Source organism: Arachis stenosperma, chromosome 4 (genome assembly GCF_014773155.1).
Source record: "Arachis stenosperma cultivar V10309 chromosome 4, arast.V10309.gnm1.PFL2, whole genome shotgun sequence".
In the NCBI taxonomy this organism is placed as follows: Eukaryota; Viridiplantae; Streptophyta; class Magnoliopsida; order Fabales; family Fabaceae; genus Arachis; species Arachis stenosperma.
This window is the reverse complement of record NC_080380.1, coordinates 116,439,005-116,463,820: the sequence shown is the minus strand read 5'-3', so window position 1 is coordinate 116,463,820 and position 24,816 is coordinate 116,439,005. Positions and strand designations below refer to the sequence as shown.

The following is a 24,816-nucleotide window of genomic DNA, read 5'->3' as shown; positions in this document are numbered from 1 at the left end:
TAACACAAAACACCATAATCCAATTTGACTCGGACCTTTTCTTAAATCCAAGCACTTCATTAAACAACTAGGGAGACAATATGGTAAATTTAGTCTTAAGTTCGTGGTGAACTCGCTACATACAATTAAGCCAATGGTACTGATCCAAAAGACATTCGTATTACTAAGTCCAGAACAGTTAAGGCTACAATGCACAAAGGTGAACTACAGTACAATAACTAACAACACAGGGAAGCTCAAGTAGCTGGTCCAGCATAAACCAAAAGTAGCCTATCTTATGCACAGTCAACATATTAATTATATAGGCCTCCCCTACCAATGAAATATCACATTTCAAGTCTGCACGCCAATTTCAGTCGTCGTCATCGTCATTCTCATCTTCCCCCTCGTCGTCATCGTCATCCTCATCCTCCTCTTGATGGTCCTCCTGGACAGAGAATAAAATGATTCAAAACCACCTTTCAAATTTTGGAGCTTGTAATCTAGTAAAGGATATACAATCCATGCCAACGGTTAATTTAACAAAGACATGTAGAGGCTATTAATAGAAAGGGAAAACTAAACTAGCTTCTCCTGAGGTTTTTGAAATTCATTGTTGCTCCCTTCCTTCCTTGAGATTCAGGTAAGTTAACCCGTTACCTTTGTAAAACGTGGCACTAACATCCTTATAAATATAATTCTAACCTCCCTTAAAAGATGAGAGGTGTGGACCAATAGAGGGGATTTGTAGTAAATTTTACCGAACCTTAATATAATTTTCCCTAATGAAAAAGAATCAAACATATTTCAAAGGCAAGAAACAAGACCATATGTCATTTATCCCTTGCGAGAATTTTCCTTCTCATTTTACATTTCAGAATTAGCAGTATAAGCCAAAGAAGCGAAAGCAACTCTATCGAGATTATTATTTATATTCCAAACCCTTCTAATAAAATTATCCTGCTCCCAATCCTACTTAACGGTTCAGAGAATACAAGCCAGTTAACATGATTAAAATTAAAAGAAAAGGACAAAGGGCATAAAACTACCTCTGCACTGCCTTCTTCCTCGTCATCATGCACTTCAGATTTGGACTTGTCTGATTCCTCATCTCCATCATCTGCTGAACTTGCCTGGAAACATTATAGAAAGTGAAGCATGAAAATAGGACCATTAAAAGCGCACACAGAACAGTAAAAAAATAACGGCATACTCACCTGCTTTTTATTATAAGCATTCATTTGTTTTTCATAATCAGCCTTCCTTTTTTGAGCCTTGGCTTCATAAGTAGCTTTTTCCTTTTCTCCATTCCGATCATAAGTGTTAGAATATTAAACAAAATAAATCCAATATTCAATACAATGATGTCATTACAATAATACGGGTACTTGATATGGTGGATTCAATAGAAGTCGTATTTCTATAGATGACACACCACTACTCACAGAATTACTATTCAAATTATCTCTGAAAGCATCTATAGACATTGCAAATAGTAAACTATTTAACAAGAGTAAGTATTTGCCATTATGTATTGAAAAAGATTGAATCCCTTACAGCTGGACTCATGGACTTCCATTTTTCTCCTCCAGCTTTACCAACCTTCAATCAAAAGAATGCCAAAAAAACTTAGATGCTAATTCAGAAAAGAAACAGCAGCATACAAAATGATGGATTTTAACAAGTAACTTACAGCTGATACAGCCTTCACATGAGGATTTTCTGCCTTGAACGTCTTTCTGAACTCCTCACTATCACAAAGTAGGAGATAAGTCAGATGGTTCTCTAAAGGAGCTATGAGCTACAACTTGAAGTAACAGAGACTCAAAGATTTGGATACAAACAGGAACACAAAGAAAGCACTTGGCGGCCTTTTGGGTTTGTTGGGATCTTTCTTTGCCTTCTTTGACCGTGCGCTACTCTTGTCAGGCTTGGCAGCGGCTTTTCGCTTTCCTACCTTTCTATAAACAACAGAGATATATGTTCCATCACTACACTATTCCTGTAACAGCTGTTTCCACCATGAATTATGCATAATCAGATATTAATGGAGATTTTAAATATAGAAGCAAGTCCCCAGAAAGACCACCCTAATGCACATACACATATATAGAAAGTTATATGAAACATCAAAATACTCCAACAATCCACATTAAACGCGATGGCCACAAGAACTAACCGGTCATCGACAGCCTTCAACACTTCCTTTGGGATCCTCACGGTCCCCTTGCCCTTCGTCATCTTCTAAGTCCTGTACTAAGATGGTCTACAGTCGAAGAGTAAACACTAAACAGAATCAAGAAATACCCAACGAAAAAATTAGCCAAATCCATGGTACAATATGGCTTACAAAGTTTGGTAAATGCATCCAGGAGATGTGTTTGGTTGGGGGATAAAAATGGAACAAAATTTTCACATATAGCTTCGTAATTTTACACGCCAAACTCATTTATGAAAATTTACATCTCACTTTTACCCTCTAACCCACACATACCCTCTCATGGACATGTGTGGTTAGAAGAATATTTTTACATTCTTGAGAATTTTACACCAAAAATATCATTAAAAATACTATTTGTACACTAAGATTTGGTTTGGTAAAGTTTTTACTTTTTAAAAGTAGCTTATAAAAATTAGCTTTTAAAAGATATAGCATCTATGTTGGGTAAATTAAATTAAAAATGACTTTTAATAAACACAAGCAACAAGAAGTGTGTTTGGTAAAATAACATTTAAAATTTTAAAAATACTATAATAGACATTAATGTAAGAATTAAATTTGGATATTAATTAATGTATGAGGTTATATTTATATTAGACTTTTTAATTTTCATAAGCAAAAGCCAACTTCAAAAAGTTCCTCCTTAGGTGCTTTCAAAAATACTCCTTAACTTTTAAAAGCTGCAATTCCAAGGACGAGTTTTTTAATTTACCAAACACAATGAGGTGCTTGTGCTTTTGAAAAGTACATGCACCTCTTCGAAAAGCTTTACTAAGCCTAAAATTAGCCACCCAAATCAGCAATCATATATTTTCATACAAATACATGTGTTAGTTTAGCTCATTTTCAATGTGTATTTTGTATTTCAATATGTATTCTATACTAATGGCTGATTTTAGTGACTAATTTCAGTATATATGTAGCATAGTTGAAAAATCTTATATTGGAGTAATTTTACGAGGTAAGATTCCAGAAATTTGAAAAAATTTCAGGAACCACGTGCCTTCCAAGGGTCATATATGATATATCCACCCTAGCTACCCACCACACACATCAATTTTACATGTAAAGTGTTTGTAGCCACAGCATAATTCATACAAATACAGAGTCAAACAATTTCAGATAGCTTTCCATTTAAAATTCATACATCAGATATCAGGGTAATCATCATGAAAATTAGGTATGGAAATTAACATCAAAAGCGGATAAACATCATATAATTCTGAATTCATATATATCCTAACTCAAAAATATCTCCTTTTCAAGTCCAAAAATACATAATTGTACCAAAAAAGTTGGGAAAATCATCTGATTTTTCGTTTTCTGAAGTCTGAACTACCAAACAGATATTAAGCAAAGAAAAAACAAGAAGAAAAAGGGGCTTACCTCACAAGGACCAAATAGATGAACTTCAACACGCGAAGCAGAACCGAACACACAAGCCGAGAATCAAAGCGAGAAAGGCTAAGAACAAAGGAAGAAGGTAAACAAGTACAACCGAGTAATGACCGGAACAGCCGGTGACGGGCAGAGAGAGACTTGCAAGTTTTAGTAACTTGACATGAGTCTACTCATTTGTGGAACCTGCAATAGCCGGTTGTGAAAGGAGGAAGATATTTATGATGAATGAATATCATTAATTATTGTTGTGACTGCTTTTCCAATATTAGTTTAATAATTTTGTAAGACACGACCAGAGTTTGCAGGCACTTGGCATCAGTGTGAGTGGGGGAATAGAGAATAGGAATCCAAATACTGTGGATCCAATGATCCGTGTGAAGTTATGGGTAATGGGAATTCAATCCAATGATCAATGTGAAGTCCAAGATCATAATAAGAGGGAGAGAAACGACAAAGCCATGCAGTGTGGCGGGTCCATTTGAGTTACTACGTTTACCCATAATAATAAAGGATACTGAGTAAGGATTTGACATATCAAATCAACGTTTACATCCAATTTAGGTAAATAATTTAATTAAGTTATTTTTTAAAAAAATAATTTAAATAATAAATAATTATATTAAAAATAAATTATAAATAAATTATTTTATAGGAATATAATAAAAATAGTAGTATTATAAAAAAAATTATTTTTTTATTTTTATAAATTTTTAAATATTTCTTAAAAATTATAATTTAATTTTAAAAATTACATCAAACATTAATACTACTACTTTTCATAATAAAAACTCAAAAAAAATATTTTAAAATTTTTTAAACGGACCTTAACATAACAAAAATATTTGGAGCCAACTTAGGCTCATAGGTGGTTATAATTTTTTTTCCTATTTTTATTTGTCTTTATTATTTTTTATTAAAACAAATATATAATATAAGATGTAATATATATATATATATATATATATATATATATAATTATGAATATTATATATATAAAATTATAAATATTAAGTTAAATAAGACAATTTTAAATTGTTGTCTTTCTAAAATTATTCTAACCGAATAAATAAGTAAAAATTAAAATAGGTTCTTTTCTTATTTTGTTATATCAAAATTAAAAAGAACATTATAAAGATTAAAGTACAAAGTAATTATTTTATAAAGAACAAAACTCTATTTAAATCTCTGGTTATAAAATAAAGAATTTTGTAACATAACTTAAGAGAAGTATAACATTATTTTTATCTATTATTCATACTTTAATATTTTTATCGGTTAACAAATCAAATAAATGAATAAAAATGTTAAATAATTTGGTATTATTATTATAGAAATAATTGTTTATATTCTATTTACAAAAATAATGTAACAAACAAGAATTAATGTAAAAACCAATATTAAAAGAAGATATCAATAACAAAAAGTTACAAAGTCCAAAAAATAATTATAAATTGAATGAGATGTAACGAAAATCGAGAGAAAACGATGAATTGGAGGAGAGGTCGATGAGAGAAGGAGATGATCGAGGAACTCAAGAAGTGGTCGGCGACAGTAGGAATGACAACACTATCTAAATTTGTGGGTATCTACCTCGTCCCTTCGACTTGGTACGAGGTGGATTTTTGGCGGGACGCGGTCTTTGGCGGGTGGAGTTAGATTTAGGGAATACGCGCCGCAGTATATATATAATTCTAACATACAATATATAATATTCGTAATATATGTAAAACAATTAGTAAAATGATTAATAATGTTGTATTATTTTTAAGTTTTTTTTTTAACAAATGAGCTCAACACAATAAAGTGAAGCGAAAAGAAGAACAAAACCACAAAAAAATAACACCCAATGTAACATAAAATAAAAAGTATCCCCCAATGTCATCTTCGATATTGCCATCAATAACAAAAGTGATCCACACTACTCCACGCTTTATAACTGGTAACTGATCTATGAAAAACTTTTTTACATAAAACAGATCAATGCAAATGGGGTCCTGGGAATGTAAATGGGGTCTTGGGCATGGTACTTTGGCTGTTAGGCATGGCACTTGGTGTCTAGGAGTGTAACGCAGCCTTTGGGCCCTCTCCCAAGGTGTTACACGCTAGTTCTAGGCGTGGTACTCCATGCCTATTTTCGCTGTTTTCCAAGCTGAAAAGGTGAGCGTCATTCGCGGCCCAAACTAAAAGTCCACTATGGACATATGCATATTGTTTCGAAACTCTAGATGCTAGCTTTCCAATGCCACTAGAACTGCCTCATTTGGACCTACCTAGCTTAAGTTATGATCACTTAAGTATGAAGATGTCAGGATTGATAACATTTATAAATTTGCTCCCAGTGACTTGCCTTCCTTCAAGCATGACACGCTAGCTTCATAAAGTGGCACGCTAACCCCTTGTTTCTTCATGGGCATGGCACGCCTTGCTCTAGGAGTTGCACGCCAGCCTCCAAATGTACCAAGGGCATTTCACACCTACACCATAGCGTGGCATGTCCTGCCTTCTTCTTCCAAGGTTGTTTAGGCGTTACATGCCCCCTACTACGCTTGCCTCACTCTCCAATGCAGGGCATTTCACACCCTATGTATGGTGTTGCACGCCCCTGCTCTTGTGTCCAAGGCGTTTCACACCCTCTTCTGGCATGGCACGCCAGCTCCATTTGACTCCAAGGTGTGGCATGCCCTACCTTCTTCTCTCCAAGGTGTTGCACGCCAGCTTCTTGCATGGTTTGCATGGCTTTGATATTCACGTACTTGTTTTGGCTCTTCTTGCAATGCTTGCCTCTTCATTCATCCTCTCTTTGCTACTTGATTTTTATCTCTTTAATCTTGTATTTCTTTGAAAACACTTTAAAAATACTTAGCAGCAAATGACACCAAAAAGTAACGAGATTAGTGAAAGATTGAGTAATTAAACATATGGAAATAAGAGAAAAACATGATAAAAACTACCAAAGATGCGAATGCATCAGTGGTCCACCTCTAAATTTAGTATCCTCAACTATTACTGCGCAATGATATGAGAAACCTCTAAATCCACCTTTCAGTCTAATCTCCGGAAACTCCTCAATCTATTACATACTCAATATAACTCTATCAATACGATTGTAAGATCGGCCTCTGAACCATGTAAACATCTGATCATTCAATGGCAAGTCTACTAACTGCATATCTTGAATCCAAAACTTAAAATCTTTTGCACCTATCCTGACCTTTCCTCTCTTCCACCTGTACTACCTCATTAAAGTCACCTATATAATATACCGAGACCTGACATAAGTCAGCTATATAACTCAATTCCTCCCATACAGCAAGTTTTTCCACTCTAGTATGAGCACCATATACCAAACAAAAAGCACAATTGAACTTAGTTTTTTGTAAAATTCCTTCAACATATAACCATCTCTCACCTTTGTAGCAATTATTCATTCTAAACAGCATATCATCCTACATTAATAACAGACTCCCGGACGCACCTTCTAATCCTACATACTCCCATTCCATAGCATCACTCCCCCAAATGCGTACTACGTCAAACTTAGTCACAACCTACATCGTAGATCCAATCAATCCTAACATGTTCAATTTATTTTTCTATTTCATGTCTTTCACCATACTCAATTTTTTAGCACCGTGTAACCTCTGACATTCTAAGAGCTAAAAATCATTTTAAAATTTTACAACACATTTTTTATAATTTTTGGGTCTGCATCTTCGTGCTTTCTCTTTCTGCTTTGCCAATTTCATTTTTTTTTTACCAATTTCTACATTTTGTGCTTGGAGAATAGCCATTTTTGTCTTCTTCATTATACTGCACCGCTCTTGACTCAACTGCCAATTTCTATGTTCTCCTATTTTCAAGCATTTGATCCTTTCTCTTCCAATGCCTTCTCATCTCTAGTTCTCTATTTTACATCCTCAATATCCACGCCAACCTCTGAGTCAATCTCAACATTTCCATCATCAAATCCTTCATCATCCGAGACCATACAATCTCCATTGATTGCTTTATTTTTACCATCAACAGATCCGACCCTGCAGACTAAGTTATTTTTTTTAGGCTCTGAACAACTCACTTCCAGATTAGTATCAGACCCATCGTCCCTAGAAAAACTGAACCCCTCCTTCACCAACGAAGCAAGGTGATCAGTTTCAGTCTCGAGCTTCTGATGTTGGCACTCCGTCAGATGTGTTTCCTGTCCAGTGGTAGAGAAGACAACGTCGCCGTCGCCATAAACACTCTTCTTGAACGCCGGCTCGTTGGTCTCTCTCATTACTATTATCTTGCACGCCGCCACTTCCTTCTTGCTTCCCATCATGCTTTCCCTGGAGACAACTGCAGAACCCATTATTTGAAATGGAATCAACCCGATCCAGAATCTCGACGCCCAACCCACATGTTGTACTCACTTCTGCATGGTCTGGGCCTTTGGTTAATGTGATGAGGCCCAATTTATTTTCCCTAGTACCGTTGGCACATCCCATATTATTGGGCCAAGCAATGAGTCTATTTGTGTTTATATTTTTTTTGCCTCAAGACCCCTTTGTTCAACTCATTGTTCCACCTCAATAATTCCAACTAACAGTTTTTTCATATTCCACCTTATTCATATCTTTATAACCCACAAAATCTACACTTTCCTCTAAATCTTTCTGATACGTTACCCTATGATTTTTCTTCTGATTTGAATTTCAATTAATCCATTCATTTAAAATATATTCTAGAACTACCAATCTACCCTTATCCGCATCTTCCTCCCTTGGCCTCACCATCACCAACTCAACCGCCAGATCACTGCCCACTATTGTGGAACTATGGATCTTTTACCACTAACAACCAAATTCTCTGGTGCTCTTGTAAGACTCAATTTCACCTTCCTCTTCCAGCTTGCAATCCAATTTGTAACTCTCATTGCCAACCTCTTTTACTAGAACATCGAATCTACTTTTGCCTATTGTGATGTGGATCTACTCGTTGATTATGTCCATAACACAAGTATTAATTTGCACACGTCCCACACTGAATGATATGCATGATTCTGTGGCATCGTCACACCCAATTACTTCTCCCTACTAGCCTCCTTTCATCTTGAATGTCTCCGTTAACCACGTATGCAAAAGAACACCAACACACTTTAGCCACACCTTCGAGTTTCACTTTGCTTCTCCTCTTCCCATCTCCATACACTATAGAAAAATTGCAAAAGGTTGTTCATTTTGAATGTGAAGGCTTCTTCTGCATTCAATAAACTATTAAAAGTCAAAAGTGCTTTGTACGCTCCTAGTTCTCGTACTTGCACAACTTGAAAAAAATTCTTCCCAATCATGGCCTTTAAAGAATTATAATCAATGGCCTTCATCGTATCGTCTACTAAACTCCTTTGTAACCAGCAGTCTAAGTTCTTTTTTGTAATGGGTACTTCTATCTTCTTTGTCCACCCATTGCCATGCGAATCTTCTTCTTTTTTCTCTTTTCTCAGATCTTTCACATTCATCCCTGAATTTCTTTGAGTCTTTCCTTGTTGAGAATGATGCTTTACAATGTTTGGAACGCCATGAAGCTCATGATACCTCTTTATATTCTTTACTTCATTCGTTCGTCGATACTTAACTTCTCCTACGGAAACAACCTTTTCTCACAATCTCATTCTATCCATTTTCGCAATAGTCTTCATAGCTCCACCCTTCGCAGTATATCGTATGAAAGTAAAAATATAAATATTACCATGTTTTATTTTCGTGATAGATATATATCATTTATACGTTCAGTCTAGTTGAACAAGTGGTACAATTTCTTCTTCGATATATCTTCAGAGAGATAATCTACAAAAACAAAGAATGACTCATTTTCCAGACGACAATACTCATCTCGGTTCCAAACCTTAGGATCCTTATTATGCTACCTAGTTCTACTCCCACCCTATTTTTCTTTTTCTCATCTCTTTGTGTTATATTTCTTCGTTCTTCCCTATTCTTTTTTTTCTCTGTTTTTGTTCTCTTTTTTTATTTTCTATTAATAGATGTTGTGGTTTTTCCATCTTTGTTCTATTTTTTAAATGGATCATGTGATTTTGATGTTGAGATCATTTTAGGCATGATTGAATTTGAATGTGTTTTGGTACTTTTGTGTTTGTATTTATTGATGTAATTCTAGAAATATTAAAATTATTTTGTGTTTACGAAAAATTACAATGAGTGTTATAGAGAGAGGGAGAGAGAAGGAGGAAAATGGAGGAGAGAGAGACAAAGAAGCAAGAGAAAATTATTGTTAGTAAAGAATAGGAAAGAATTTGTCATGTCACACTTTTCGTTTGCCACCTCAACGTTTTTCATTAACAAGAATAGGAGAAATTGATGTCTAGTTACTTTTGTCAAATTTTATAATTTTTTAAGAACTATTTTGTGGTTAACATCTTTTAAGGTCCTTTTTATCAGCACTTGAATACTTAGGGTACCGATTTGGTAGTTACTTCAAAAATATAAATTGCGGCTTTTAGAAAAAAATTCCAGTGCTTTTACTTTTACTCATAGTTATCAAAATTAAATCGATAATTAAACCGGTTAAAACATTGGATTACTGGGTCACTAGTTTAATTGTTGGATTACTAGTTGAATAGGTTGATCTAATATAATTAACTAATTGCATAAAATTTTATTATTTTCTTCTAATTATATAACATTTTATTATTTTCTTCTTTATTATAAGTATTTTTATTTTATTTTTATATTAAAATAACTATTATTTTTAAATTTTAATAATTTATTAATTAATTTATACCTATCATATTATTATACACTACAAATATTTGTTGAAAAATAATATTGATAGATATCATATAATCATGAAAGGAAAAGGAAAAGTAAATTGTGATTAATAAAAAATTTTTGTTTATTTTTTAATTTATAAATATTTAATAAAATTTATAGTTAAATAAAAATATATTTAATTTTAAGAATGAGTGAATTTAAAATTAAAATAAATTAAATAAGTATTTACTAAAATGTTTATGTATAGAATATAATTAAAACATATAGTATCTACATAGCCTAATGGTAGTTAGGGGTAGCAAACGGGTTAGCCCGCCCTGTCCCGCCTAGTGAGGTGACCGCAAATTTCTAATCCATCCCACTTAATGACGGATTGGTGGGCCAAGCGGACATCCCCACTGCGCTCGTTTCTGCCACTGCTTGAAGCTTCCGTCCCACTGTTCCTCCGTTGCGCAGCCGCTGTTTCACCGCGTCGGCTCTATTCCACTGGCTCCAGCCCTTCTTTACTCCAATTTTGCTGTGTCAAGCCTTTCGTGCTCCCTCACCTCTGTACTTTAGAAGCTATTTTTTTTACTGTCATTGTTGTTTTAATTGGTTTATGATTATTAATCTGTGATTTTTCTTCTTCAATTATCGTTGTTACTGCGATTTAGGATTGTTGATCATGCTCTTGATTCTGTTATATTGTCGTTGTCCTTTTTTTTATTTTTTTATTTTTACTGATTTTCAGTTCTTGAACTTGTTAAGTTGATAATTTGCTAAATTTTTGGGCTGATGTTGTTTTAATTTGCTAAATTCTTGAGATTCTTGAGATTGAGATTGTCCTTGTTTCTTGTTATTGGGTTGCTTGAATTTTATTCAGGCCTTGTTCTTGTATTTAGACAGATTATAACATTGTGGTTGATGTGATACTTTTAATTTGGATGATATTTTAAAATTTATGTATTCCTAAAAATCGGACTGGATTGTCCGGTTGAACCAATCTGACCGAAACCAGTTCTAATATTGGTTCGGTCTAATGAGAAAAACCATCCATGGAAAAAGCGTTTCAAAACTGCTGAATTGGCCAGTTCCTGGCTGGTCGAACCGATCTAGGTTCCGACTGGTCGAATCGAATCTAGACTCGACCGGTCGAACCGAACCAGGACCCAGCCGGTTACTCTAAATGACACCGTTTGTTATTAAAAAAACCAAAAAAGAAAAAGGGTTCTGAATTGAGAAACCATTCTCTCTAGCATGGTTCTAAAAATCGGACCGAACCGGCTAGTCGAACCGATAACCGCTCAAAGAAAAACCACTAAAAAACCGTCAAACCGGTTGGATCGGACCGGTAACCGGCTGCCCCCCCCCCCCCCCCCCGAACAAAAAAAAAATCATTCATTCATTTAATCATTTGTACTGGAGATTGGAGAACTCTAGCGAAGGAACCCTAGCCCTCCATCGTCGCCGCCGTTCCCAGATCGTCAGCGCCGCCGCCGTCCCCAGGTCGTCAGCACCGCCGTTCCCAGGTCGTCGAACCCTAACCCAGTAACTCGGCTGGTACTCTTCATCTTCGCTGGCTTCTCGGCCCGGAACCCAGGTTAGTGGCTCGTCTTCATCTTCGGTCTTCATCTTCGGTCTTCTTCTTCAATTTTGTTCCATTTTTCTTCAATTCTTCTTCGGTCTTGGTTTGAACTTTGAAGTTTGGTTCTTTAATTCTTCTTCTTCGGTCTTCCGTCTTGGTTTCCAGTTTGGTATTCCCTTGTATAAGTGTATTTGCTGGTGGTTAATGGTGGAAATTTTACAAATTTGCAAATTTGTATGTATGGTTCTGATTGCTTTGTCTTGTATTCACTATACTCTGATTGCTCTGTTAGTCAGTAATACTTACTCTGATGGCTCTGATAGTGTTTTACTGGTTTACCAGTTGCTGATGGCTCCTAATTTGTTTGTTGCAATATTGTTGAATGCTGTAGACTGATGGCTCTTAATTTTTTTTTGTTCAAATTTACTGATGGCTTTGTTTGTAGTTGCTGGTTTTGCTGGGTGAAGGTTTAGTGTTTTGGAATGTTTCATAATGTGCTAATGTTTGTAATTGCTGGCTTTGTTTGTAATTGCTGGGTGAAGGTTTAGTGTTTTGTGGTTATTGGTTGATGTTTTGGTTTAGTGTTCTCTCTTTTCCAGATTTTCCTTTTCCCTGTATTTCTGCATGTTGCTGAATTGGTAATTAATGAATTTGCCTTTTTGCTGTAAATTGGGACTTTACTAGGATTTGTTAAATTTGTTGCTGTAACTTGAATTTGTTGCTGAATTTGTTGCTTCCCGGTCACAGAATCAGAACAGAATGCTCAGTCAGTGCTTGATTGATTGGCTTTGCTCACTGATTGTATTTGATGATAACTTTTAAATTTTAAATTTGCACTGCCTATGTTACTGATTCACTGTTCTTTTAGTGCTTTTTGTTGTTGTTAATCATTGTGATGAGCTTTGTTAAAATTTGCATTGCCTATATTACTGAGTGTTCCTTCAGCGCTTTTTGTTGTTGTTAATCATTGTGATGAACTTTGTTAAAATTTCCCCTGCCTATGTGACTGATTCACGGATTCATCCCCCTCGTCATTATCATTGGCATGAACTCCGAACCAAAACCCCAACTCTCTGGATAAAATTGTAACGAAAGCTGATTGGGACATTTTCTTCTACTTAAGGTATGAATCAGAATGATGAGGCCAAGTTGTGAATACACAAGTCTCAACAGACTATAATATATATTGAGTTTGTGACATTAGAAGGGTGTAATAATAACAATAATGGAGTCATGTTATTTGAATATTGAGGTTTAACATTTAAACTCTCAGCTTGTCATCCTTGTTTGATTCTTCATCTCAGGTAATTGAATCGAATCAACCAGGCCTTCCTTTTCTTTTTCTTTTAGTTGATTCTAAATTTTTCTAATATATGTAGCTATCTGAATCAAGTGGATCAGATTATGTAGTTTTCTTGATTTGGGATATTTTCGGAGACGCATTAGAAGAGCTATTTTATTATTATGTTTGCTATAATAATATTCACATGTTCTGTATGCTTGTGATTGTTTCGGTGTTTACATTTTCTTTCCAAGTCACTTGTGGCTGTTATTTGAGTTAAGGCTTTGTATGTGTGTGAGAATATGTGATAATGTTGAATGCTGTTGCATCTAATAGGAGTTCTTGGAGTACCCTCATCTTTGGTCCTTTATAATTTATTTATTATTTTATTCTAAAACGGTTTTTCCGGTTGAACCACCGATTGGACCGGTTAGACCAATAAACCAATAAACCAATAACTAAAGCGGTTCAATGACCAGTCCGGTTTTCAGAACCTTGCTCTCTGGTCTCCCCTTTCAAGTTCACTGCAGAGCGGCAGAGGTTGTGCCAAAGCTCTTCCCATTCTTCCTTGAAAACCCTAGCTTTCATCGCGCCGCCGGTGGCCTCACCGTCGCTGCCTGGTTCATCGTGGTTGTTCGCCGTTCCTCCTGGTTCATCTTGCTCGAAGGCCCTCCCGTTCGACCAACGCCAACGTCTCCAGGTTCTGCTCTGCCGTCTTCTGTCCGTCGTGTTCATCGCCAGCTCGCCAGCGTTTGTGGCCAGCTCCCCGTCGTTCGTCGCCAGCTCACCAGTGTTTGTCGCCAGCTTCCCGTCGTCCGTCGCTCTCCCGCAAATCTCTGGTCACTGCCCTCGCCGAAGGTAATGCCTCGGATGCTCAGTTAGTGTTCACTGCTTCTTGATAAATTTCAATTCTGTTACTGGCTTACTAGCTTGTTCTTGCTTGTTCTAGGTTGGTTAACTCTGTTATATTGATGATAAATTGATGCTGATAAATTGTTACTACCTTGTTCTTGCTTTTCTTTTCTGTTGTTAAATTTTGTTAAAATTTCTTGGTGATAAATTTTGTGCTCATTGCCTCATTCAGTATTTTTTCTGTTGTTAATCATTATGCTGAGATTGTTAAAAATTGGGTTAAAAACTTTGTTAATCTTTGTTAAAGCATGTTAATTTTTGTGTTAAAAATTAGAAATCATGGATAACAACATCATAGTAAAACAAAAAAATGGGTATTGAAATGAACTCGCAAGTTATGGCAGGTTCTTGATATTGATGTTTTGGTTATTGCAAGTACTGTGTAATGGATTGTCCCTGCTTTGTCAAGTTGAGTTTCTATGAACTACTTATAAACCAAAAAACAAAACAAATGCCTCCTAAAGGAATACTTGTAATTTAATCACAAAATATAACAAATTGTGTATTGAAATAAACTCTAATTATAGTCTTAATGATATTTTAGCAACTATGTTTTACTGTTTTAGCCATCAGAAACTAGGTAATTATCATCTGTCTGTATTAATACCATTGAATACAGAAAAACACAGAAATGATATGTGATTAATCACTATTATGTCAACTTGAAACTTGAAAGTAACTGTGTGTAAAGTTTGAATATTGTTAGTTTTACTTTATTGGTTAAGAAATCACCGTCTAGAATCTTTGGGATTTCATACTTTAAAACTAAACTTGATTAGCCAAACAAAGTGGCAACAAATACACAAAACATGAGCGTATGTATCCTTTGATAGTACATATTGCCATAAGTTGGTGCTTAATACTCTTACTATATCACAAAGCTCTTAAACTTATAATTGAAGAAGTTAACACTTCATTTTTTGTCTGATCTGTGCTCTTAGCTAAAGTAACAATAGACCTTGTTTTAAACTTATAACCAGAAAAGTTAAGATTTTGGTTGATGATATTTTATGTAGATTTGAATGACATTTTAAAGTTTATGTTAGACTATAATTATGTTCTAGTGTGTTTATTTATATTTTATTTATTATTTTATTATGAAACGGTTATTCTGGTTGAACCATGGTTGAACCGGTTGGACCAGTGGACCAGTGACTTGAGCAGTTCGATGACCAGTCCGGTTTTCAGAACTTTGTAATTATGTTTTAGTGTGTTTATTTATATTTTATTTTTTATTTTAATACAAAACGGTTGAACTGGTTGAATCAATAAACCAGTGAATCAGTAGTTAGAGCAGTTCAATGACTGGTTCAGTATTCAGAACCTCGAATTTTACTAAATGTTTATTTGTTACTTTTTACTCTCCTACTTTATATAAATAAGAATGTACAAGGCTTTTTTCGAATCTTATATATACTGTATATCATGCTTTTATTATTTTATGTATTATCTATAAATAATAAATGATGTGTTATAAGAGAGGGTGCTTCTGCTCCCAAACTTAATGGAAAGTCTTACTTAGATGTCTTGAGAATACAGAATGAAGATTAATGTTGATGAAAAATTAAATCATGTGGTCAATATTTGTAGTTAAGAAATGTCATTAATGAATAAGCCTCAGCTAGACCTGTTAGATTCTTTAATTTAATTTGTTTTGTTAAGTAAGTATGTTTTAAAGCACTTTGGATTACTGTTCTAGCTTGATTGTATCAGCAATATATTGGAAAGAGGAAATTACTTTTTGTTCTTGGCTTTATCTTTTCAAAATTCCTTAATTAATTAGGCAAACTAGATGTTATATTATTAGAGTTTGTGGATGTTTAGGGCTTGGTGGGGTCTTAATAAATGAGAAGGCTTATAACATGATGAAGTTTTTATTTACAAATTTTTCATTTCACATATCCACACTCCATTGACAACAGAGAACTAGTTTCATCTGTTTTGCATAAAAGTTTATGTTATTTTTGTTCTTTTATTTTTTCTTAAAAATTGTAACAGCTCTGCACTAAAAAATCATAAAAAGGAAAATTTTGACTGACTAATGCAATTTATTTAAATGAATGTGCTTTTATCCTTTTACATTCCTCTATTCCCCTGTTCTCATTGCTATTTCGGGAAGTTGGTTGCAGATGGTTTTCATACATTTGGCATAACATGCACTTGAACAAATGGGATCAAGCAGCTTTCTGTGGAATTTTACCAAAAAGTTTGTCACATTTGGGATCATTACTGTTACTGTATCTGATCGTTATGTAACAGTGGTTCCAGTTCGGGGTGGCTCTATGTCTCCCACACTTAATCCAAAACCCAGCTCTTCTGCAGGAAACTTCTCTGGTAATATTCTTGCCAAAGGGGGTTCATAAGAAACATGGTATTTTGGGATTGCAGATTTTGTTATTTGACCATTTGGTTATGCTGCAGATGATTATGTCTTGGTTGAGAAGTTTTGCGTTGACAAATACAGATTTTCACATGGAGATGTTGTGGTCTTCAGGTAATACATTTGTTTCACTCTTGAATATATGTTTGCATTTATATGCCATATTTTACATTGGTATATGATGTCTAGAGAAGTTAAACAACATAGTTACGGAAAATAACCACCTTGGACCCTGTGATTGTTTGACTTCACAAAGGATTTTTTCTTGGACTAATGTTGCACTTCTGTTCAAGTTATTGGTAGTGACTGGTGAATGATTATGCTATTATATTCAACTACTAAGATAATTCATGTTTTATTAGAATGTAGATTAGATCTAAGTTGCTTCTTTTGAAATTCTTAATTGGTGATTTTATTTATTTATTTATTTATTTTTTTAAGACTTTAATTAGTGCATCCCAAACCTTTTGTAGCTCTCCATTGAATCACAAGGAGAGACACATAAAGAGAATAGTTGCATTATCTGGTGAATGGTTTGGTAGTCGTCAGAACTATGATGTGTTGAAGGTTCCAGAAGGACATTGTTGGGTTGAGGGAGATAATGCGGCTTTTAGCATGGATTCAAAGTCATTTGGACCTGTAAGGTTCTCTTATCACTTAGTTTAAGGTGTGGTTACTTATATAATATATTGCAAAACTTGACCAGCCAGGCTTCTATTGCCACAAAAAAAGCAATTTATTATCTGTCAATGTCAATTTTGTTGACATCTTTAAAGATAATAGTGTATATGAGCTTTTTTGTTTAATCCAGTAACCTTATGTTCCATGCGTAATGTATTCAATCAAAGTGCTATCCATTGTGGTTTTACAGCTACAGCTGAGCCATCTTACTGATTTATATTTCTCATGAATGCTTGCATACATTAATATATCAGTCGTTTAACAAGACTCCTTTTTTGAGTTTTGTATATTGATTTTCATGTGCATTGATGTTGAGATAGATAATAAGGGTACCATGCTGTTAGCCTTGACCGAAAATTTTTATTGATTTGGATTTTCATTGTTGTAGACTTTGTCTGTGTTCTTTTCCTTTTATTTTTGGTCATTATCACACACACACACACAAGGGGGAGAGGGGAAAGGATCGATTCCGAGAATCGAACCAGGGTGTGGTTGCTCACGAGTCAAGTGAGTTGCCATTGCGCCAAGGCCTCAGACCACGCGTCATCTATGGTTGCAACCTTTTAACATCTTGGTAACATGTAAATTGTGTTTGCAGATTCCCTTGGGCCTCATACGAGGAAGGGTGACCCATGTTGTGTGGCCTCCACAAAGAATAGGCGCCATCCAGAGTCCTCCACGAGAAAGATTATCTTCTTTATAGTTGGATCCTGATGATGCTGTTGCCAGGCCTCCTCAGTGCAGAATTTTGTGAGTAGAATCCTTCCTGGAGTATTCTTTTCTCTTCCCTAATGTTGTTTTAATCGGACACAGAAACCATTCTTTGCTCCATTTGTTTCGCTTTGCGGAGGAGAATTACTATAATTCATTTGTTAATTGGATTATAGTATAACCGTTTAACCCTTCAATCTTTTTATTTTTATTTTTCCCGGAACCGAGCAATTAATCAAAATAGAAATGAGATGCATGATATGTTGCTCGTTTTTTAGCAGAAGAGATTAAGATGGTAATATTCAAAATTGATACTTATAGTCTCCTTGTCCAAAATTTTCTCCTTGCTCTCTTTTTAGAGATGATTTGGGACATGTATTTAATTAATTTAATATCAAATACGTGAATAACGTATATTTTAGAACCTTTGTACTTTTAGTTGGTGAACCAAATAGGCAAATGTTGGATTTCCGATTTTCACAACCTTGCTTTTCACATGGTCAGTTAATTTGAAATGCATTTTATTTATATTTCATTGTCTGTTGGAGCAATAAAACCATAATAATAAAAAAAACTTGAATAACCATAATACCCATTGAAAAAATATTTATAAAGTAAGGAGATTGATAGTGATAAACTGGAAAATTAATCACTATGAGAAAATATAGGTAACTAACTCTATATGCTGTTAACTGGTTAATCTAACAGCTAATTTTTCAAAAAAAAAAATTTTAAAATTTTGAAAACCTAGGATTGTGCTAAGAAAAGAAAATATGCACCTTCCCATTCCAGTTTTTCACACTCCAATTGCTCACACTACGATCTCTCCTTTGAATTTCTTTCGCTGCGATGCTGCACCCTCCCCCTCCAACTCTTCTCATTGCGCCGCCGCGCCTTCCCTGGCGAACTCCTTTCGCCGCACCGGCACGCCCTCCGCACGCAACTCCTCTTGCGGTGACGCCTTTCAATCCTTCAGCGTCCCTCTTCTCTCCTCCAACTTGTATACTATTTATTAGATATATTTAATATTTACCATTTAAATTAAGATTTAGTTAACATGTGTTCGAAAGACACATAATAAGTTTACTATTAGTAAAAAATTTTAAATATTTTTATTCAATGAATGAAAATAAATGTATTAAAAACTTAAATTTTTTATATTTTTAATAAAAAAAATTTTAATTTATAAACTTAATATATGTCTTAAAACATAAGATAAACAAATTTTTTAAATTAATTCAATAACTATAAATACATTCTCATATTTTTATATAAAAATCTCATTCTTTGCAGTGATATTACTTGTGCTATTATTAATAGTACAATTTTGGCGATGTGTTTTGGCTCCCCATATAGTTATAGGGATTAAGTTATCTTCATCAATTAATTTGTATTTAATTGAAAATTAATAATTTTGCATATGTAAATATGTGTATTATATATATATTAATAAGGACTCATAATATTACTATGTGATTATTATATATGGTGCCTTATTATTTTATTATTTTTGTGTTATATATAAATATTTGATTTTGTTACATGAGGAAATTAGTAATAATATAATACCTATTTATTTTATAAAATTTAACTTTATAATAAATTGATTAAATATTATACTACTAAAATAATATTTTTTTGTAAAAATTAATTTATTTTAAAATATAAAAAATATAGTAATATATAATTTATGCGAATATTAGTCGGTCCAAATAGTATATATTTGACTGAATTACATGCTTATATTTACGGTGACTACGTGATTAAAAATAAATCAATACTTATTATTTATACGGATAATAATCGGTCTAAAAAAAGTTTTTTGTTTGACCAAATAATAATCATTGAATCTTATATTTATTTTCTATTTAATTATGCAGCTACTAATCGGCCTAAAAGAATGTTAGTGTTTGACCAATTAATAGAAAATATATACGATAATAAATAGATATAATTCTCAAGTTTTCATGAAAATAATGAGTCAATCTAAAGATAAGTTTATTATTTGACAGAATTTTTTTGAGAATATTTGATAAATCGTACTAAATGAATTTATGTGTACGTAATTTATGCGGGTATAGATTGATACAAAGAAAGTTCTGTACTTAGTCAAATTACATACATATATATGATAATAAATATGTGATAATTATTTAGTTTTATGTGAATAATAAATTTGTCCAAAGTTAATTTTTGTAGAAAAAATACCAATAAATAAATAATATTCTTTTAAATCTTAACTGATTTCATAATAATTTAATATAATGGGATCAAATTTAATTATTTAATAGAGCCAAATAAATATTATTTTTATGTACTACTAAAAAATATTTTAAATTATAATAAGAGCACTTGTCCTCACAAGTTATAAGTTTTCAAGTAAATTTCTCTCTAGATTTAATATATAATGGTTTTTTATTTATTGTAATAATTGCTGAATAAATTATTATTATTATTTATTTAAAATTAAATGAGAATAAAATCAAAGATATTATTTTATATAAAATTTAAAGTTTAATAAATGATATATTCAAATATAAATAATAACTTAAAATTTTTAATTTCTAGCACATCAAAATTATTTCTGTGTGTTTTTTAATTAAAAGAATTATGATTTAGTCTTATTAAAAATATACATAAGACTTTAATAAGGGAAGATAAAAAAAAAAAACTACATTCTTTTTAGTTTTATGCTCTCAAATCTCAATTATATCGGCGAATTCAGGCGCATTTTCGTATATTCAGTTATATTTTTTAATAATTTAACACGAATGGTTATCCGAAGGAACCGTGGAAGTTGTAACATTTTCAACCTTGTTTAAGGGTTATATTCTGAATTGACTCTCTAAGAGTGGCTTGCATAACAAGTTATGTTAGGAACAGTCCGGCGCCTTACACAGAAAAAAGACAGAGAGAAGGGTGACATGTCATGTATGCGTAGAAACAAGGAACGGCAAACTTTTTATTGATTATCATCATCACTCCCACACGCCCCTTCGATTTCATTTCGCGATTCACATTCACATTCTAATTTCCAATTAACAAAACAAACCCACTCCAAATTTCACTTCACAGAACCCATTCCAATTCCATTCATCACATTCACAATGCGCTACCATTCTGTCTTCTCTCACTGATATAACTCTCTATCTTCTTCATCTTTTCTCGGTAATCATTCTCTCATTAACATTATTATTCCCAGCATTTTCACCGAATTGGTATTTTCCCATTTACATGGCATTATTTTATTCTATTTTTAATTTGTCGTACGGTTCTTTTTGGCTTTCTGATTTCCTTTTCTGTGTTTGTGATTTTTCCTTTTCCTTCTTTCTGTGGCTGTGTTTCAAGTTGATAAATTGGTGTTAAGGTAAGGGAGAAGACATGGGAAGGCTATTCTTGGTTAGTCTTGAAGGGAACTTCTATAGCTGCAAGCACTGCCAAACACATTTTGCCCTTGCTCATGATATCATTTCCAAGGTTTATTTTTAATTGTTTATTGTGTTGTTATTATTTTCCTTTTCTTTTTCCTCTCATATGCCTGAATGGCTGAATGTACAATTTGATGATATCTTAATGTGGGTTTTTGTTGGAGAATTATGTGATATAATAATGCCTTTTGTGATGATCGTTTAAAATAGTGGGTATATTTGCTTTTGTGATTACTGTGATTACCATTAATTGTGCAAGAGTGTTGCTAAGGCAGCAAAATCGTTGTCGAGTGTTGAAGGGAGTATCACGACGCTATGGTTGCAAACACAATTTTAACCATCATGCCCTCATTACTGGTTGATCATGATGATGGGAATCTGATTAACCACAGAGGGGCCAAATAGAAGATAGGATCGACATGAAGTGAGAAATTGATGGAGCTTAAGAAGAATTGTTTCTGGAACACATACATATATGAAGCAGTGGCATTTTTAGATAGGATCGTGTTTGGGTTAAACATGTCGATACTAACTTGTGGACTCTACATGATGTTCAACTATTATTGATATTTTGTTTTGGTTGTTAAATGTATAAGATTTTGAATTTCTGTGTACTGCTATATTTTTGGTGTCAAGTCATTCATACCTCCATAGTTATGTTTCACTTTTTCGCATTGACATTCTATTCACTGTAATTGCGTAATTCCTTGGAAAGGTTTTGGACTAGTTACAAATGTGTATGGGAGCACTAAAGTATGGCTTCCTCAATTTTTTTTAAGCCATGTAATTGTAGGCATTGTGGTTCTGTTATATTCACATTGAGTACCTAGTGTTTCTAAGCAAAAATGTTTCTCACCCTGGTGATTCTCTCAATTCAATGACTATATTTTTTTTTAATTCTTGAGACAGATTGTAATGGGCATAGGCATATAGTAGTGGTGTAGAATATGCATATACAGGACATGGCATTATCCCAATAAATAAATAAATCAGAAAGTAAAATGGTCTAATTTGGAGATGAAGTATTTGAAAGATTTGTTCAAATAGAACCGTCTTAACAGACTTAAAAAGATGTTTTTTTTTCCTTATCAAATTTTATAATTAAAATTTCATCCAGATTTAAATATGCCCACTTCTGGTTAGCTCTGCGAAGCCATTTGTGCCTGATGAATTTGTTTGAGAGATCTAAACATAAATGGGTTGACTTTAGAAATAATCCATGACTTGACGCAATGACATCGTTTGATTCATATAGCCAACTCCACCTAGTGAAACAAGACTTTGTTGTTGTTATATGGGTTTTATCTCTAAAATTGGATTCAAATGTCATCAATATTGAGTCTGTTGGGCCATATTATCTTGATTGGTTATATACTTATATATGAACAAAGCAACATAAGATGTACTCACTGGAAACTTGTTGACCACTAAAAGTTGAAAGTTTTCTATTCCTTGATCATGGCACCTGATTGACATCAGGTTGGCTATTTTGACATTGACGTGGTTATGTGTTACTAAATAAATAGAGAATTTTGAGTATGATTACCTTCCCTGTGTTGCATTTTGCATATGCATCTTAATTGTACAGTGCAGGCAATCTAAACTAACCCAATTTTCTTGTTCATTATTTATTTTTTAGTCTTTCCAGTCCAGGCATGGGAAAGCTTATCTCTTTGATAAAGTGTAAGTTTCATTTGATCTTCTCATTACAAAATTAAAATAAGCATCTCTAGTGCCATTGCAGAATTTTTTGATACTGTTGCATAAATATTTAGCTAAATTAACAATAAACATCAGAATAAAAATAATAATTGTCAAATATATAGCCTATTACATATCATGCAATTGAGTAAGTTCACTCTTCTAGGTCTAATACAAATTTTCATATCTATCAACGAGTACATTCCTTTAAAAGTGGTGATTTCACAGAGAATAACTTACACTTTAATGCTTTCAATATCTTGAATGCTTCAGTAATGCACTTGGTACTGGATGAAAAATCATGATGAGTACAAGACTTTGTTGTGTAATAGCATTGAGTAATTGAAATAACTTGTTATTCCATCTTATGACAGTGTAAATGTTACCGTTGGAGAGAAAGAAGAACGAAATCTGATTACTGGAGTGCACACTGTTGTTGACATATTCTGTGTTGCATGTGGATCCATTGTTGGATGGAAATATGTAAGGACCAATTTTTATCGCATGTTGTTCGTGATTTAGTTGTTCAGATGCTGTTGACATTTGCAAATGCCTGTTTATAACATAGACTCATCAGATAACACTACTGCTTTTTGCAAGTTGAAAATCACATTGCCTACTTTTTTCTTTATCAGTTTAGATAACTTATTACTTCTCAAAAAGAACCTTTAAAACATTCAAAGTAAGAACTTCTATTAGTCATTAGTAAGCATTTAAATATAGAATTACTTATTGATATGTTACTTTCTAGAAGTTTCTTTACGAAGGCTTATATAAGTTATTCTTCAAAATAGACTAACTTTCTATCTCATTTCACTTCAGGAGTCTGCTTGTGAGAAATCTCAACAGTATAAAGAAGGAAAGTTTATCCTTGAAAGGTGACTAGTTAGTTAATCTGCATTTATAGCTTTTATGTTTTATCTTTATATTCAGGGTAAATTTCAATAACCTCTCTTGTGCTTAGGCAATGTTACAGATAACATCCGCTCTATTCATAGAAGTGTACACTAAACTCCTTGAAATTTGGGTTATATTGACACTCGGCACCCTTGTAGTGTTTAAAATGTGACACTAACCTCCCTTATAAACATGAGAAGAGGTCAATGTCTGCATGACATATCAAGGGATGCCGGGAGTAGAATTACTTAATTTCAGTGGAGATCAATGTAATTTACCATTTAGTTCATTTGTTTTTCAAACGAGAATAAGTGGCAGTGGGGATCTGGTAATGGTCGGTGGCCAGTATTTTTTAACGAGATTTGCGATTTGTTATTGTGAATAGGTTTAAGGTGTTGGGACCTGATGGCAGCCTCTACATGGAAGCTCCAGAACCAAATGCTGCTGGAAGTGATGTTGATGATGTTTGATTTGCTCATTTAGGATCTAATCTCATTTTGAAACTGTACATTCTCTATGCTTCTTCCTGTTAAAATATGTTATACTTCAGCTATTAGTATACATTTACAATGCACTAAAGGTTACAATAGTTCCCTTATTACAATGCATTAAAGGTTACAATAGTTCCCTTACCCTTAATTCAAAATCAACTAGGCCAAAATGTTGGAATTGTATGAAACTAGTGAACTATTTATATGATTTGATTAATCAGATTCGGTATAGAAAGTAAGCCTTAGTACAAACACTAACGATGTTTTTCCCTTGAAAAGCCAAAGCTTGAAGTTTCCAATTTTGTTGTAATGCATTTATCAAAGAAAAATATTTGAAATATGTTAGCACAACCTTTATATTATATTCGGTTTTGCTAAGACACCAACTTATTTTTAACAAA

General features: G+C 33.4%; 3 protein-coding genes across 6 annotated transcripts; 2 read left to right on the top strand and 1 right to left on the bottom strand.

Annotated features, from left to right (window-relative positions):
- Positions 1-140: 140 nt before the first annotated feature.
- LOC130976000 (high mobility group B protein 1) lies at positions 141-3,888 on the bottom strand. Of its 2 annotated transcripts, none has more exons than XM_057900724.1 (8): positions 3,587-3,888; positions 2,159-2,265; positions 1,824-1,940; positions 1,673-1,730; positions 1,537-1,581; positions 1,197-1,277; positions 1,029-1,112; positions 141-427 (listed from the first exon to the last, which is right to left on the bottom strand). In XM_057900724.1, the coding sequence occupies exons 2-8, from the start codon at positions 2,218-2,220 to the stop codon at positions 353-355; spliced, it is 522 nt and encodes a 173-aa protein (XP_057756707.1). In that variant the 5' UTR covers positions 2,221-2,265; positions 3,587-3,888; the 3' UTR covers positions 141-352. The 2 variants fall into 2 exon arrangements, with proteins under 2 accessions (XP_057756707.1, XP_057756706.1); XM_057900723.1 differs by having other exon boundaries at positions 2,159-2,245; positions 3,587-3,861.
- Positions 3,889-11,767: 7,879 nt separating this feature from the next.
- On the top strand, positions 11,768-18,234 carry LOC130976150 (uncharacterized). 3 transcript variants are annotated; one of them, XM_057900918.1, is made up of 6 exons: positions 11,768-11,947; positions 13,694-14,072; positions 16,256-16,460; positions 16,548-16,620; positions 16,980-17,145; positions 17,786-18,234. In XM_057900918.1, exons 3-6 carry the CDS (start codon positions 16,295-16,297, stop codon positions 17,888-17,890), a joined length of 510 nt encoding a protein of 169 aa, XP_057756901.1. In that variant the 5' UTR covers positions 11,768-11,947; positions 13,694-14,072; positions 16,256-16,294; the 3' UTR covers positions 17,891-18,234. The 3 variants fall into 3 exon arrangements, with proteins under 3 accessions (XP_057756901.1, XP_057756900.1, XP_057756902.1); XM_057900917.1 differs by having other exon boundaries at positions 11,778-11,947; positions 13,706-14,072; XM_057900919.1 differs by lacking the exon at positions 13,694-14,072 and having other exon boundaries at positions 11,778-11,947.
- LOC130976151 (protein yippee-like) lies at positions 17,126-24,603 on the top strand. The gene is made up of 7 exons (XM_057900920.1): positions 17,126-17,145; positions 17,786-17,937; positions 21,266-21,375; positions 22,966-23,009; positions 23,402-23,510; positions 23,850-23,905; positions 24,310-24,603. Exons 2-7 carry the CDS (start codon positions 17,901-17,903, stop codon positions 24,392-24,394), a joined length of 441 nt encoding a protein of 146 aa, XP_057756903.1. The 5' UTR covers positions 17,126-17,145; positions 17,786-17,900; the 3' UTR covers positions 24,395-24,603.
- The last annotated feature ends 213 nt before the right edge of the window (positions 24,604-24,816 follow it).